At 37.3% G+C, this 12422-nt stretch overlaps 1 protein-coding gene across 1 annotated transcript in view; it reads right to left on the bottom strand.

Moving 5' to 3' along the window:
* Positions 1–4417: 4417 nt before the first annotated feature.
* Positions 4418–12422, bottom strand: part of NMUR2 (neuromedin U receptor 2) — a 171383-nt gene continuing 163378 nt past the window's right edge. The window contains exons 4-5 of the mRNA XM_042447502.1: positions 9608–9733; positions 4418–4677 (exon numbers count right to left, since the gene is read on the bottom strand). Coding sequence (XP_042303436.1) covers positions 4418–4677; positions 9608–9733 — 386 coding nt within the window. The remainder of the gene's footprint in view (positions 4678–9607; positions 9734–12422) is intronic.

Here is a 12422-nt window from a genome sequence, read left to right as displayed (position 1 = left end):
TACATACCAACATTTTAGGCTGTTGTTGTGAGATCATCTACTGGAAAAAAAACACATATTTAGAGATGGGAAAACATGTTTAGCAATTAGATTTAAAAAATGGGTTTAATGGTTTTTGTTTTATTATGGTCTTTTAAGGTTCATGAATGAACCATGGTACCAAAATGTAGATGATTCTCATACAGCAAAATTGTTATACGTATGGATCTTCCATAGCCAGTCAACAGATGACAACTACATTTCAAAAATCAATGACATTTGTAACCCACGTTTGACTCCAAATAGATTCTTAGTCTGACACCAAAACTTACATGAAGTATCAGATTTTGGCATTAAACTCTACAACCTATAAAAATTGTGCCAAATGGCACAGTTTTGTTTCAGTCTTATTATGCTGAGAAAGGTATGATTTCTTCATGTAATGGTAAGATTTGAAGAAGTAAATATTTGGCACTGACAGAATACTATTGCTGTTTTAAGAAGAGCACAGATTCTATGGGCATAAACCTAATGGACAGACCACGGTCAAGTGAACCCATTCAGTCAATGCAATACAAGTCAATACTTATATACTTACAGTGAAGAAAGCAGATAAAAAGAAAATAATCTCATTTGAGATCTTTTGAAAATAAATTCATTTGAGATATGGTGCTGGAGAAGATACTAAGAATACCATGGACATCCAAAAAGTCAAACGAATGGGTCCTTGAACAGATCAAAGCTGAACTCTCCCTGGACGCCAAGATGATCAAACTGAGACTGTTGTACTTTGGCCACATCATCAGAAGGCACAAATCATTAGAAAAGACAGTACTGCTAGGAAACATAGAAGGTAGTACAAAGAGAGGAAGCATTTTTTAAAATATCCTCGTAAATCTTTATGAAATTAAAAGTTATTTTAGATTCTTTTGACCATTTTGCAGGTCTGCGAGTTAATTATATAAAATCTAAACTTCTATGTTTTAATATTCCTTCTGATCAGAACATACTGCAAAAGTTAACAAACTTACAATTATATCCACCAGGGTTTGTATATCTGGGTGTATATTTTACCAAAGATATTAATCAACTTATTCTACGCAATTATAAAAATGTTACTAGTTGGATTAATGCAAAATTAAAAGGATGGAAACATCTATTCCCCTCGATGTTAGGGAGAATTGCTCGTGAAAATGTTTATTGTTCCACACCTTTTTTTATTCCAAATTATACCTATGTCCCCTTCGACCTTGAGAATTAAAAAGTGGCAAAGATTGATTAATTAATATATTTTTGATAATAAAAAAATTTATTTTTTTTCTATTTTTCGGATCCTTTTTTTCAAAAAGGGGGGGGGGGGGTAGCTATACCGGATTTTCAGTTATACTTCACAGCTTTTCAAATATCTCAGGCAATTCCATTAATGAAAAAAAAAATGTATTAAAATCTCATGGGTAAAAATGGAACTTAAAGTAGATCTACACACTTCCCACAGTTTTTTTTTAAAGTATTAGGAAAGGAGATTAAAGAGCTAAACAATCCTTGGTTTAAAACTACCACTGAAATCTGGCAAAAATGGAAAGATATTCTCTCTCCAGATTTGTCACCTAATTGTCCATGTTTACATCATCCAAATTTTTTTCACGTAGATAAATTCTGGCAATATAAAAGTTGGGAAGAAAAGGGAATTTATCAAATTAAAGACCTCTTTAAGAATAATAAACTCAAATCAATTGAAGATTTGGCATCAACTCTAGACCCATTACCAATTTTGTGGTTTCAATTTAAGCGAATAAAAACTTTCTCCTCTAGTTTATTCAAGGAAGGGGAAAGATCTATGACTCCCTTTGAAATTTTATGCAGTGCTCCTGTTGGAAATAGTAAGGGTTCAGTCTCCCACATATATCACCTCATCTTGACAAATTCATATCATAATACCATATGTACCAAAACATTGTGGGAAAGTAAACTGAATATATCAATTCCAGAATCAGATTGGTGTGCTATATGGTCATCTTCTGTGTTGAAGACAAGATCAGCTTTAACCAGAGAGAACTTTCAAAAGCTAGTACATAAATGGTATTTGACACCTATTAGAAAGTCACAGATGATAAAATCCATATAATCTCTATGCTGGAGAGGTTGTCCAGTCTTAGGGACTTATATCCATATGTGTTTCAATATTAATCACTTCTGGCATGACGTGTTCAACCAAACTGCTTCAATTACAAAACAAAAAATAATTTTTCACCCATCTCTTTTGTTACTTTCAATATACACAAAAAGTAATAAATCTTTAAAAAACAGATAGTTCATCTATTTTTTGCTGACAGTAGCTCGACTAGAAGTGGCTAATAATTGAATAACAGGTCTTGTATCCCTGGATAGCTGGTGGAAAAGAGGTGGGATCAATGGCTTATGGAGAAATTAACAGATAATATGAAAGATAGCGCAAAACAACAAAACCAAAATCAGGAAAAATGGTCTCCTCTTATGGATTATATTAATACACATTTTATATCCGTTTCTCCCCCATCTAGCCAATGTTCTTTATGGTCAGATTTATTTTAAATAAATTAGATTGTGTAAAATTTTAATAAGAAAGGTTTTTCAATGATATGAAAATTTTAATACCATTGTCTTATGATTGTTAAGATTTTGTATGATATACTTTGAATAATGTTTTAATTTTTTTAAAAAAAAGAGAGAGAGGAAGTCTGTATGCCAGATGGCTAGTCTCAATTAAGGTGGTCACGAGCCTGAATCTACAAGATCTAAGCTGAGCAGTGGATGGAGGGGCTTGGAGATGTCTTATCCATAGGGTGCCCATGAAGTCAACCTGAGGCCAGTTAACAGCAACCTAAATAAAGTTTCTGTTCATTCAGGTGGGAGTAACAATTAGATTTAATACATAGGTGATTTTTTAAATTCTCTTCTAGAACAGTAGATCCCAAATGAAACATAAAGAAATTGTTATTAAGAACCCAGTGGGTTTTGCTTCTAAATAAAAATGCTTATGATACTCCTGTAAGATTGGTAGTGCTCAGCCAAAGGGAAAAAAACATCAGAATTTTGAGTCTCTGTCCTATCAGGAAATCAGTATTAACTGGAATTCATTCAGCTGTAAAATAATCAAATCAGAATAAAGAAATTATTTTTGTCCAATTAAACCTTCTTTACCATGGGAGCTGTATAATATTTATATGTGTTCAGAGAAAGTAAATATGATTTTAAAAAGCATTGGCACTGAAGAGAAGAATAAATTTTAGACATTGTAATTACTAAATATTGACATTGACATTGCAATGTATTGTATGTACAACATTTTGCACACTAGTTTTATTACAGGGTAGGTGCTTATATCTTTAATTCAGTATTGGTCAGATGCTTAAACTAAGTGACATTTATAATGCTTTTTCCAACCCACCCTAAAGAAAGCCCACTTCTAATTTTATCCTCAATACAGGAAATCTTCAGAACAGTTCAAAAATATGTTGAAAATGTGAAGCCTGATTTCACATCACTTTGCACTCAAAGCAATTCTTTCTTCATCTTGAAAATATCTGAAAATTAGCATTATCTCTTGTGTGGGATAATGCAGCCTTACATTATGCCCTCAGGCCACATGACATTTAAGCTCTTGATTGTTTCGAGATTATCCATGTTGCCAGAGGGGAGAAGCAACAGAGTGGAAGTGCCAGTTTTCATACCATACAATATACCCCAGAAAGGGGGGAAAACATTTATTGATATAACAGTTAAGATGAATAATTCCTCATTCTGTCCATATGGAACTGTCTTGCTGATGTCAGTATCTTCAGGACTGCAATTGTAAGCAGAAAGATTTATTTGAAAAGTGGTTCTTATTTCACTCCATCCAAATTTCTGTGTTCATCACATAAATGATTTCTGGACATGGAAGCTATTTCAGACATATACATTTTATACTGGCAGAGAAAATAACTGCAAGCTGTCTTCAAGGTCAGTGTGTTCATTCACACCCTTCAGAGATGCCTCTCCAGATTCAGGTTGCTTTTTCTCTCAACATCTGTCATGTGCACATCATCTTTTGACATTAAACACAGATGCCCCTTAGAAATTCTGCCTATAGCATGAGAGTTTATTATCTATGAGCAGCTCCTATATAACTGTAGGAAATCTTTAGACAATCTAAACCATGCAGATAAGGCCTGATCATGTGAGTCTTTCTCATGATTTAAGCATAGCCTGTCCTCCAATGGGGCTGATCTTATAGGGTCACTAAAATATTCTCCTGAACACATAGGAGATGCTCATGGATAAATAGATCATATCCAGATGGGAGGACATTTAGGCCTGGCACCATACTGACTTAGCTGTGGTTAAGGCCATTGATTTAAATGGCCTTAACATGACTGAATCTGAGATGGATTTTTTAGGACTTTCAAGGGCATCATAATCACAGGCCACTAGATAGATGAGAACTGCAGACAGATGACCGATGTAGACATGGGGGGCTTCTGTCTTCACCAGATCCCATGGTGTTTCGCTCCCCCAACATGAAAATACTCCTCTGGGGTGGGAGGCGGCTGGTTGTATGTCTAGGATTCCAGTGTTTGCACTGAGGAGAGATGACACTCAAGAAAGCTATCCTAAAACGCCTGGATAGTAAATTGTAGATTATGGGATTTACAGCAGAACTTAGATAGAAGAAAACACCTAGGAAAGACAATGACAGAAAGACAAAGGGAGAAAAGAAAAGAAAAAGACAATTAGGACCGGAACAGACCGGCAGCTTCAAGCCTGGACGTCGTGCTGGCAATTACAGGCTGGGCAGCTTCTGGGTAACTTAGGTGTGTGGCATTTAGATGCCACATGCCCCCAAGTTGGCTGGAAACCAGCTGAAGCAGCGATGGGGCAACTTCAATCCACCCCAAATAGAATCAGCTCTTTGCTGCTCCTCTTTGGGCCAGATTCTGTCCAGATTGGGGCTGCAGCATATGGTTGCCATGACCCCAATCCGGCTTTGTCGGGGTGGCTTGAACCCCTTCACACTTTATGGAGCTATAGAATGAAGGTTAGATTTATAAGGTAATATCTTATGATCCAGTGACTTGGTAATTAAAGGTGCTACTATGGTCCAAAACACATTGCAGAAATAATCCAGGTTGAGATCACGTTAACTGCCCTGGCTCAATGCTAGAGAATTCTGGGAACTGTAGTTTTGTGAGACATTTAGCCTTCTCTGTCAGTGAGCTCTGGTGCCATAATCAACTACAATTCCCAGGATTCCTTACCACTGAACCAGGCAGTTAAATAATAAATAATAATAAATAAAACTTTTATTTTTATCCCACTTTTCTGTGACGAGACAATCATAGCGGCTCACAACACATTGAAATCCACATTCACAACATTGTGTCCCAAATTCCCCCCTTAAAACAGGATTAAACATGTTACAATTAAAATATCTATTAAAACAGAATTTTACACACACACACACACACACACACACACACGGACAGAGCGGTGGGCTAATACATGATGTGAGGGGTAGTCATTCTGTGGCCGGGCACTTTATTCAGGAAAGGCCTGCCAGAAGAGATCCGTCTTGACAGCTTTTTTAAAGCTGTCTAAGCTGGCAATTTGATGGATCTTGTCTGGCAGGCCATTCCATAGTTTGGGAGCAATTGCAGAGAAGGCCCTCTGGGAGGTAGCTGTTAGTCTGGTTTTTAAAGGCTGCAATAGATTCCTCCCAGAGGACTTGAGGGTGCGGGGCGGATTATATGGGAGCAGGTGATCCCTCAAATAGGTTGGACCCAAGCCATGTAGGGCTTTAAAGGTTATGACCAACACCTTGTACTGTGCCCGGAAACTAATAGGCAGCCAGTGAAGAGATTTTAGGACGGGTGTTATTCGGTCACTCCTAGTTTTTCTGGCAACCAGCCTGGCTGCCATATTTTGCACTAGTTGAAGTTTCCAGACTTGGCACAAGGGTAGCCCCATGTAGAGTGCATTACAGAAATCAAGTCGTGAAGTTACCAGTGAATGTACAACAGTTTCTAGGTCCTTTACTTCCAGGAAAGGGCGCAGCTGGTGTATCAGCCGGAGCTGATAACAAGCGCTCCTGATCGTCGCATTCCCTTGGTTCATCATGTGAAGCGATGGATCTAGGAGCACCCCCAGACTGCGAACACAGTCCTTTGTGGAGAGCGTGACCCCATCTAGGACTGGAGGTTGCAACCCTATACCTGGTTTGGGGGCCCCTACTGTAAGTACCTCCATCAGAGGTCTCAGACTGGATTATTTCTGCAGTATGTTTTGGACCTTTAAAATACTTCAGCTGTTCTTATTCTACCATCAAACAAAAATTAGGGCTGGAAAGAGATTTCACTGGACTCAGCAGTTTTCATGAAAATAGCAGTTTGCACACTCTAGGTTTTCTTGCAAACAAATGACCACTTTGCTTTGACTGTGTACTTATATGTGCATTTTGTTGTTGTGTGCCTTCAAGTCATTTCTGCCTTATGGCAACCCTAAGGTGAACCTATCATGGTTTTTCTTGACATGATTTGTTCAGAAGGGGATTTCCTTTGCCTTCCTGTAAGGATGAGAAAACATAACTTGCCCAATGTTACCCAGTGGTTCTCCATGACTGAATCCTGGTCTCAGGAGCCATAGTCTAACACTTAAACCACTACATCATGTTCTCTGTGAGGTTTACAGGGTAAGAAATAAAATGTATCCCAAACAATGGACATGTGTATAATGTACAAGGCCAAAGTCAGAGAGAACAATAGTATTCCCCATATTTCCTCTTTTCCTTTCCTGGTTGGGAGACATGCAAGGGCAAACAAAGCTGGCTGCTGAACTGTGTGGCCCAAGGAAAGGTCCTCCCTGACTAGGGCAGCAAAGTCAAAGATGTCTCTTAATTGAACCAACCAAAGGCCCATGATATTCTCATGGTAACAGTACATAGAACCATGAAGGAAGCATAATGCAAAATCTGATTTTAAACAATTCTTGGCAAGTTGATGGGAAATCTGACTTTGTGCACAAGCCTGCCCAGTAGGGGGCACATTTTAAACCCCCTACTTCCAGAATCCATAGAAGCTCGTTAGCTTCTTTGGATCTTAATATTTCTATACTGTTGCTTCCAGAGGTTCTTTCCTGTTGTATCAATTTTCATTTAGTATATCTTCTGCCAAAAAGATGACCTTTATTGTTCCAGAGTGATGAAAGGTCAATAGTTCATGAGTAGAAGATGCCAAACCTTCTCCCCTCATGATATCTTCCCAACCACCAGTCCTTTTTCTCAGCTGTTCCCGTCTCCCCACCACTACAGAAGGGCACCAGACTATGGAGATAGGGTGAGTAAAAATTATAGTGTGGGATAGATGTTGGTGGTGAGAGCAGTGGGTCAGGGTGGGGATGTAGTGATCCAATTTCAAGGAAACTCTCCCAGCTATTATAATGAATCTAGCAATCTATTCTGAATCAAATCAAGGGAGTTTGGCAGAACATAACAAAAAAGAAGACATTTCTTCAGTTAAGCAGGACTTTTAATGATTCTTTGGCTGTTTTTTCTTGGTGAGGGATAGTGTTATGGTGTGGAACAGTGTAAATTGTTCTTCCTGCTTTGCCTGTGTTCTGCAAACAACTCCATCCTCTTTGAGCTGTTCCAGTGGGAGATCTGTTTTATTCTGTTATGGTGCCAGCATATCTAACATTTCCCAAGAAACTTCCAATAAATCATATAAGCACACAGCCAGATAATCTTTGGTACAATATTGTAGCTAACATCTTCAGATTTTACATTAGACAGTAAAGTGCTTAGGTACCTATAATTCTTAGTTATTGGTCAAGAATGCAAAGATGATCCCCTTCCCTTGATTTCTAATGAGATTCTCTGCTTGGCTGAGAAATCCTGCAGGAAAACATTTTGTTTATTACCCTGTATATATTAGAGATGGTCTAGTGGCAACAATAATAGCTTTTGCATATTTCCTGGGTAAAAATGCTGATGGTGGTTTACAATGACATTTGGAGGTCAACTTTTTGTTAACTGTAAGAATCCAAGCAACTAGTATTATTGCACTTTTGCAAATTTTCGGAGTTTCACAAAGTTTTGTACAAGTTTAGTGTTTGGATGATTAATTCTCATCAAAGGTATCCTGGAGAGGAAGACATAGCATTAATTACCCAAATAAAAGTTTTCCCCACCTACTACAATAGAAGAGTGCATTGCTTGGATCACATCCATGAGAACAAATAGAATTTGGAGATGTTACTTGTGTGTGTGTTTGTGGTGGTAGGGTATCCCACAATCCCTCCCATCAGCATAACCATTTTGGTTGAGATGATTCTCCAAACTATAATCCAGAATATTAATTTACTAAACTCCTAGAGTAGGAAAAGATGATAACTATCTGGGACCAACTATCTCGGACCAATCAGAATAGATTAATGGTTACTGCTTCCTTTGTGTATATACTCCCCTGCTACAATTCCTTCTTGTCTTGTAGGCTATCACTGCAGAGGTTGGACAGATGAATCTGATAATTTCAATTACTTGTGCAATTCACTCAGGTCAGTTGATCAGACCAAGCCAATGAAAGAACATGGTTGTCCTCCTCTTTACTCAGAGCAACATGTCATCTAACATATTCCTTCTGTAGGGGAGTGCAAGATTACCTTGTCATTCTTTAGTATCTGAAGTGGTGGTGATAGCAGCAATGCCAAGGATAGCTCTTTTTTAGAGAAGGCAGAGATGGTGGAATACTACAGAGTATTATTTTTAAAAACTTGTAAAGTGTACTGTCTTGAAATATAGATGGAATTTCTTTTCGTTTCAATGTTCATTGGTATTAGGGTCATCCTAGTGAACCATGTCCTCACAGAAGCTAAATCTCTCTTATTAGTATGTAGACTTGCTTATTGCTGTAAAATTGTTATGAATTATCAAGACAGCAAATAGATGCTATCATGTACAGTGGGCACATGTTGTTGTTTTTTAAAGGATGAGGCACGTCATGCAAGTGTCACCTGCTGAAATTCTCTCTTCAATTCAACCATGTAAGATCCAGGAACATGCTCCTCTTTTTCCAGTGGGCACCTTGCTACCATGTTTAAAGAACAGAAGGAAGAAATAATTTTCACTTGCTGCTCCTAGGATTCAAGACAAATTATTCAGAATAAGGGACAAAAATAATAATTTTGTTTTGTTATTTGTTTTCCTTTCAGCAGTTGACATTAAAATAATGACATTTTCCCCTTCTAAGTTCAACTATCAGCTTATTCAAAGAAATTTTATTTTACTTTTACCACCTTAGATCCTTTTAAGAAGGCAATTAAGACGGATCTCTTCTGGCGAGCTTACCCACCTGACCCTGTATAGGAGCCTTATTAAATGAAATGTTCCACTCCTTTGATTATGAATACCATGCTTGTTATGATTGTTATGCAATTTTATTAATAATGTTAGTATTTTATTGATTGTATATTTGTATTTGTAATTTGTATCTATTTTATTGGATGTAATCCCGCCTCAATCCTCAGGGAGAGTGTTGCATTCATTTGCTGCTTGGCATCAGGCAGCTTGTTCTAATGAGCTGATTCTGCATTTCACTCAAAGCAGAAGAAAAATTACCTGATACCACATGGATTAAGTTGAAAATGTTGGCAAGAGGTTCTGTCCAATTTTCGACAAAACTGTAGAAAAGTCGGTCCATATGGAATGGAGCCCAACATATTCCAAAAACAATTACTAGGACAACTGTAAGACACAAGAGAGAGACAAAGTGGGTAGCAGAGAGAGAAAGAATGGGAGAGAGGAGAACCAACACAGAGAGATTGTTACTCTGCTGTATTCAACCAGACAATTCTGTAAAATAAATGAACACCCCAGATGGTTTCCCAGCTCATCAAATGGAAATATAATGTCATTGTGTTTTGTAACATTTATTTTCTTCCATTCTGTTCTGCCCACACATGATAACATTAACTAACAGTAAAAGGTTTAGTTCTGCAGTGATATTAGTCTGCTGATAGTCGGTAGAGTGACATAGATTTTTTCCCTTTTTATTACTGTGTTGCCTTTTCCAGATAAAATACATCAGCTGTTCTCTAAACTTTTCAAGTTGTATTTCTCAGTCTTCCTATTAAACTCTTTGAATCCCTTCTGAAATTAAGATAGGATATGTTTCTTTTTTTTTTTAAATGAATGAATAAATAATGCAAACCATTAATCTGGAAGTGCGTGAAACATAAAATGCTTTTTACCCCTGTTTCCCCAACCATGGTGAGAGTGCAGAGGTGCCATCCCAAATAGTCATTGTCAATATTTATTGATTAGCCCATAGGCCATCTCAAAGTACCACAATACAGAATACAAGATACAAAATAGATAAAATTCTATATAATTTTATATAAAACTCTGTGTAAAACTCTAAATAAGAGTTATATAAGAGAACATAAGAGTAAAATAAGAATAAAACTATAATAAAACTATATAGATATAAAACTATATAGATACAAAACGAAGAAATCACTCTACTGTATAAGACTGTGTAAAAAGTTAAAAAAGATATATGGATAGATTAAAAATAATAATAATACAAAAGTCAGTAATACGATAAACAGTCGGAATAAAGTTACAATCATACATCGAAATTCTTCATCACCCTTTCAATTTACCCCAATCAACCCCACATATCTAGATCTTAGGTGTATTGCTTTACTTAAATATCAAGCTGTAATGAAATATATTTTTGAGTCTTGACTGCTCATGAAGTATGTTGTTCTAATGTGGGTATCCCAGTACATTGTTCATTTGATATATGGACCGAGATACAGGTCTTTTTCCTGCTGGTATAGTTAGAACTTAAATAATATGTGAGCTATAGCCTCAATTTCATAATCTCCACAAATATAGGTTCGCTCATTATAAGGAAAGCCATTAAATCTCCCAAACCTTACCATGGTATCAAGCTATTTGACTCTGGCTCAGGTTAATACCTCCCTCAGGTGTTTTGGCATTTAAATGTTTAGGTAGTTTGCTAATTGAAAGGTCCGTTTGTATTGGCTTCTCAAATGTTGAGACAGAGCTTGTTTTACCACTGAGATGGGATTTAGATCCCAAACGTCCGCTGATTATAAGAGCATAGGTGTCACTTTAGCTTTTAGATGCTTTAATTATTGGAGATAGGGTAATTATGTGTTTTGAGTTTAAGTATAAGATTCGTGTGTGCCTTTGCTGTAAGAGAACTCATTTGGTGATGACGTAACCAAGATCCATTCTCAGAAAATAATACACCAAGGTAGGAAAAGGTCTTCACTTGTTCCATTGCCTCACCCTCTAATTGCCATCTATGTCTCTGCTCTCTTTTACCAAACACCACTACGTTTGACTTAGATTTGTTAATGGATAAAGAATTATCCTGAGAACAACAGCTGAATCTTCTTAACAATCTATGCAAGCCAACTTGCGAGTAAGATAACAACCCAATAGAAATTGACAACTATCTGGCTTCCCCTTGGCAAAACAAGACCAGCTGTAGTTATGAATACATAACTACATATTCTCTCCTGAGTCCCTAAACCTACCTAACAGCCGGCAGCTATACTGAACAATGGAGTACTTCTGGTAAATCAGGGTGCAGAAGGATGACATTTAAAGCCCCTCCTACTAACAATCTCCAGTGTGATGAGGAGCTACAACAGGATGTTGTTTCTGATTGTTGCACTGCAGATTGCTGGTGGAAAGGGGCTAGAAATGTCAACTTGCAGTGCTTCAGTCACCAGCTGAACAGACTTCTATTGCTTGGTGAAGCTGTTGGAAGTTAATGTAGGTTTGGGGCAGGACTTTTGAGATTGTAGTAATAGTGCCACAGTCATAAACACAAATGTTGAATAGCTTTGAATGCATAAGATTAGCATAAGTGCTCACAACTGCTGTACAGGATGCCAGCCTGTTTTCAGGTTCACATCTCTTGTAACTACCATTTATACTCATGTATAAGTTGAGAAATTTAAGTCAAAAAATTGACCCCAAAAAATCTATGTCGATTTATACATGGGTCAATACAGTAAATCACCCCAATTCTTTTCCCAGCCAGGCTGTCTCCACGGGGAAGGCGGCTGATCATCCCCACAGCCTCTCCCCAGCTGACCCTCAAGTTATCCGTTGGCCATATAAGATGTCATGCTCAGCCAGGCTGAGGACTTGGAGGCTGCATTAAGAGTACAAACTAACAAGTGGGTTAAAGTGGTGGGGAAAATTGGTTGGGGAGAAAAGAAAAATATAAAAATAATTGTAATTGAAAAAGAATTTTCTTAAAGTGACAATAGCAGGAAACTATACCCAAAGTATTCAATATACAATAATGGAAAAAACAGTAATAGTAACAAGAGAGAGGGGGAAAATGAATCGACAGACAGAAGCAAAGCAAATAATACCACGGAGA

Source organism: Sceloporus undulatus, chromosome 2, assembly GCF_019175285.1.
Source record: "Sceloporus undulatus isolate JIND9_A2432 ecotype Alabama chromosome 2, SceUnd_v1.1, whole genome shotgun sequence".
NCBI lineage: Eukaryota > Metazoa > Chordata > Lepidosauria > Squamata > Phrynosomatidae > Sceloporus > Sceloporus undulatus.
This window is presented reverse-complemented; position numbering and strand designations above follow the sequence as displayed.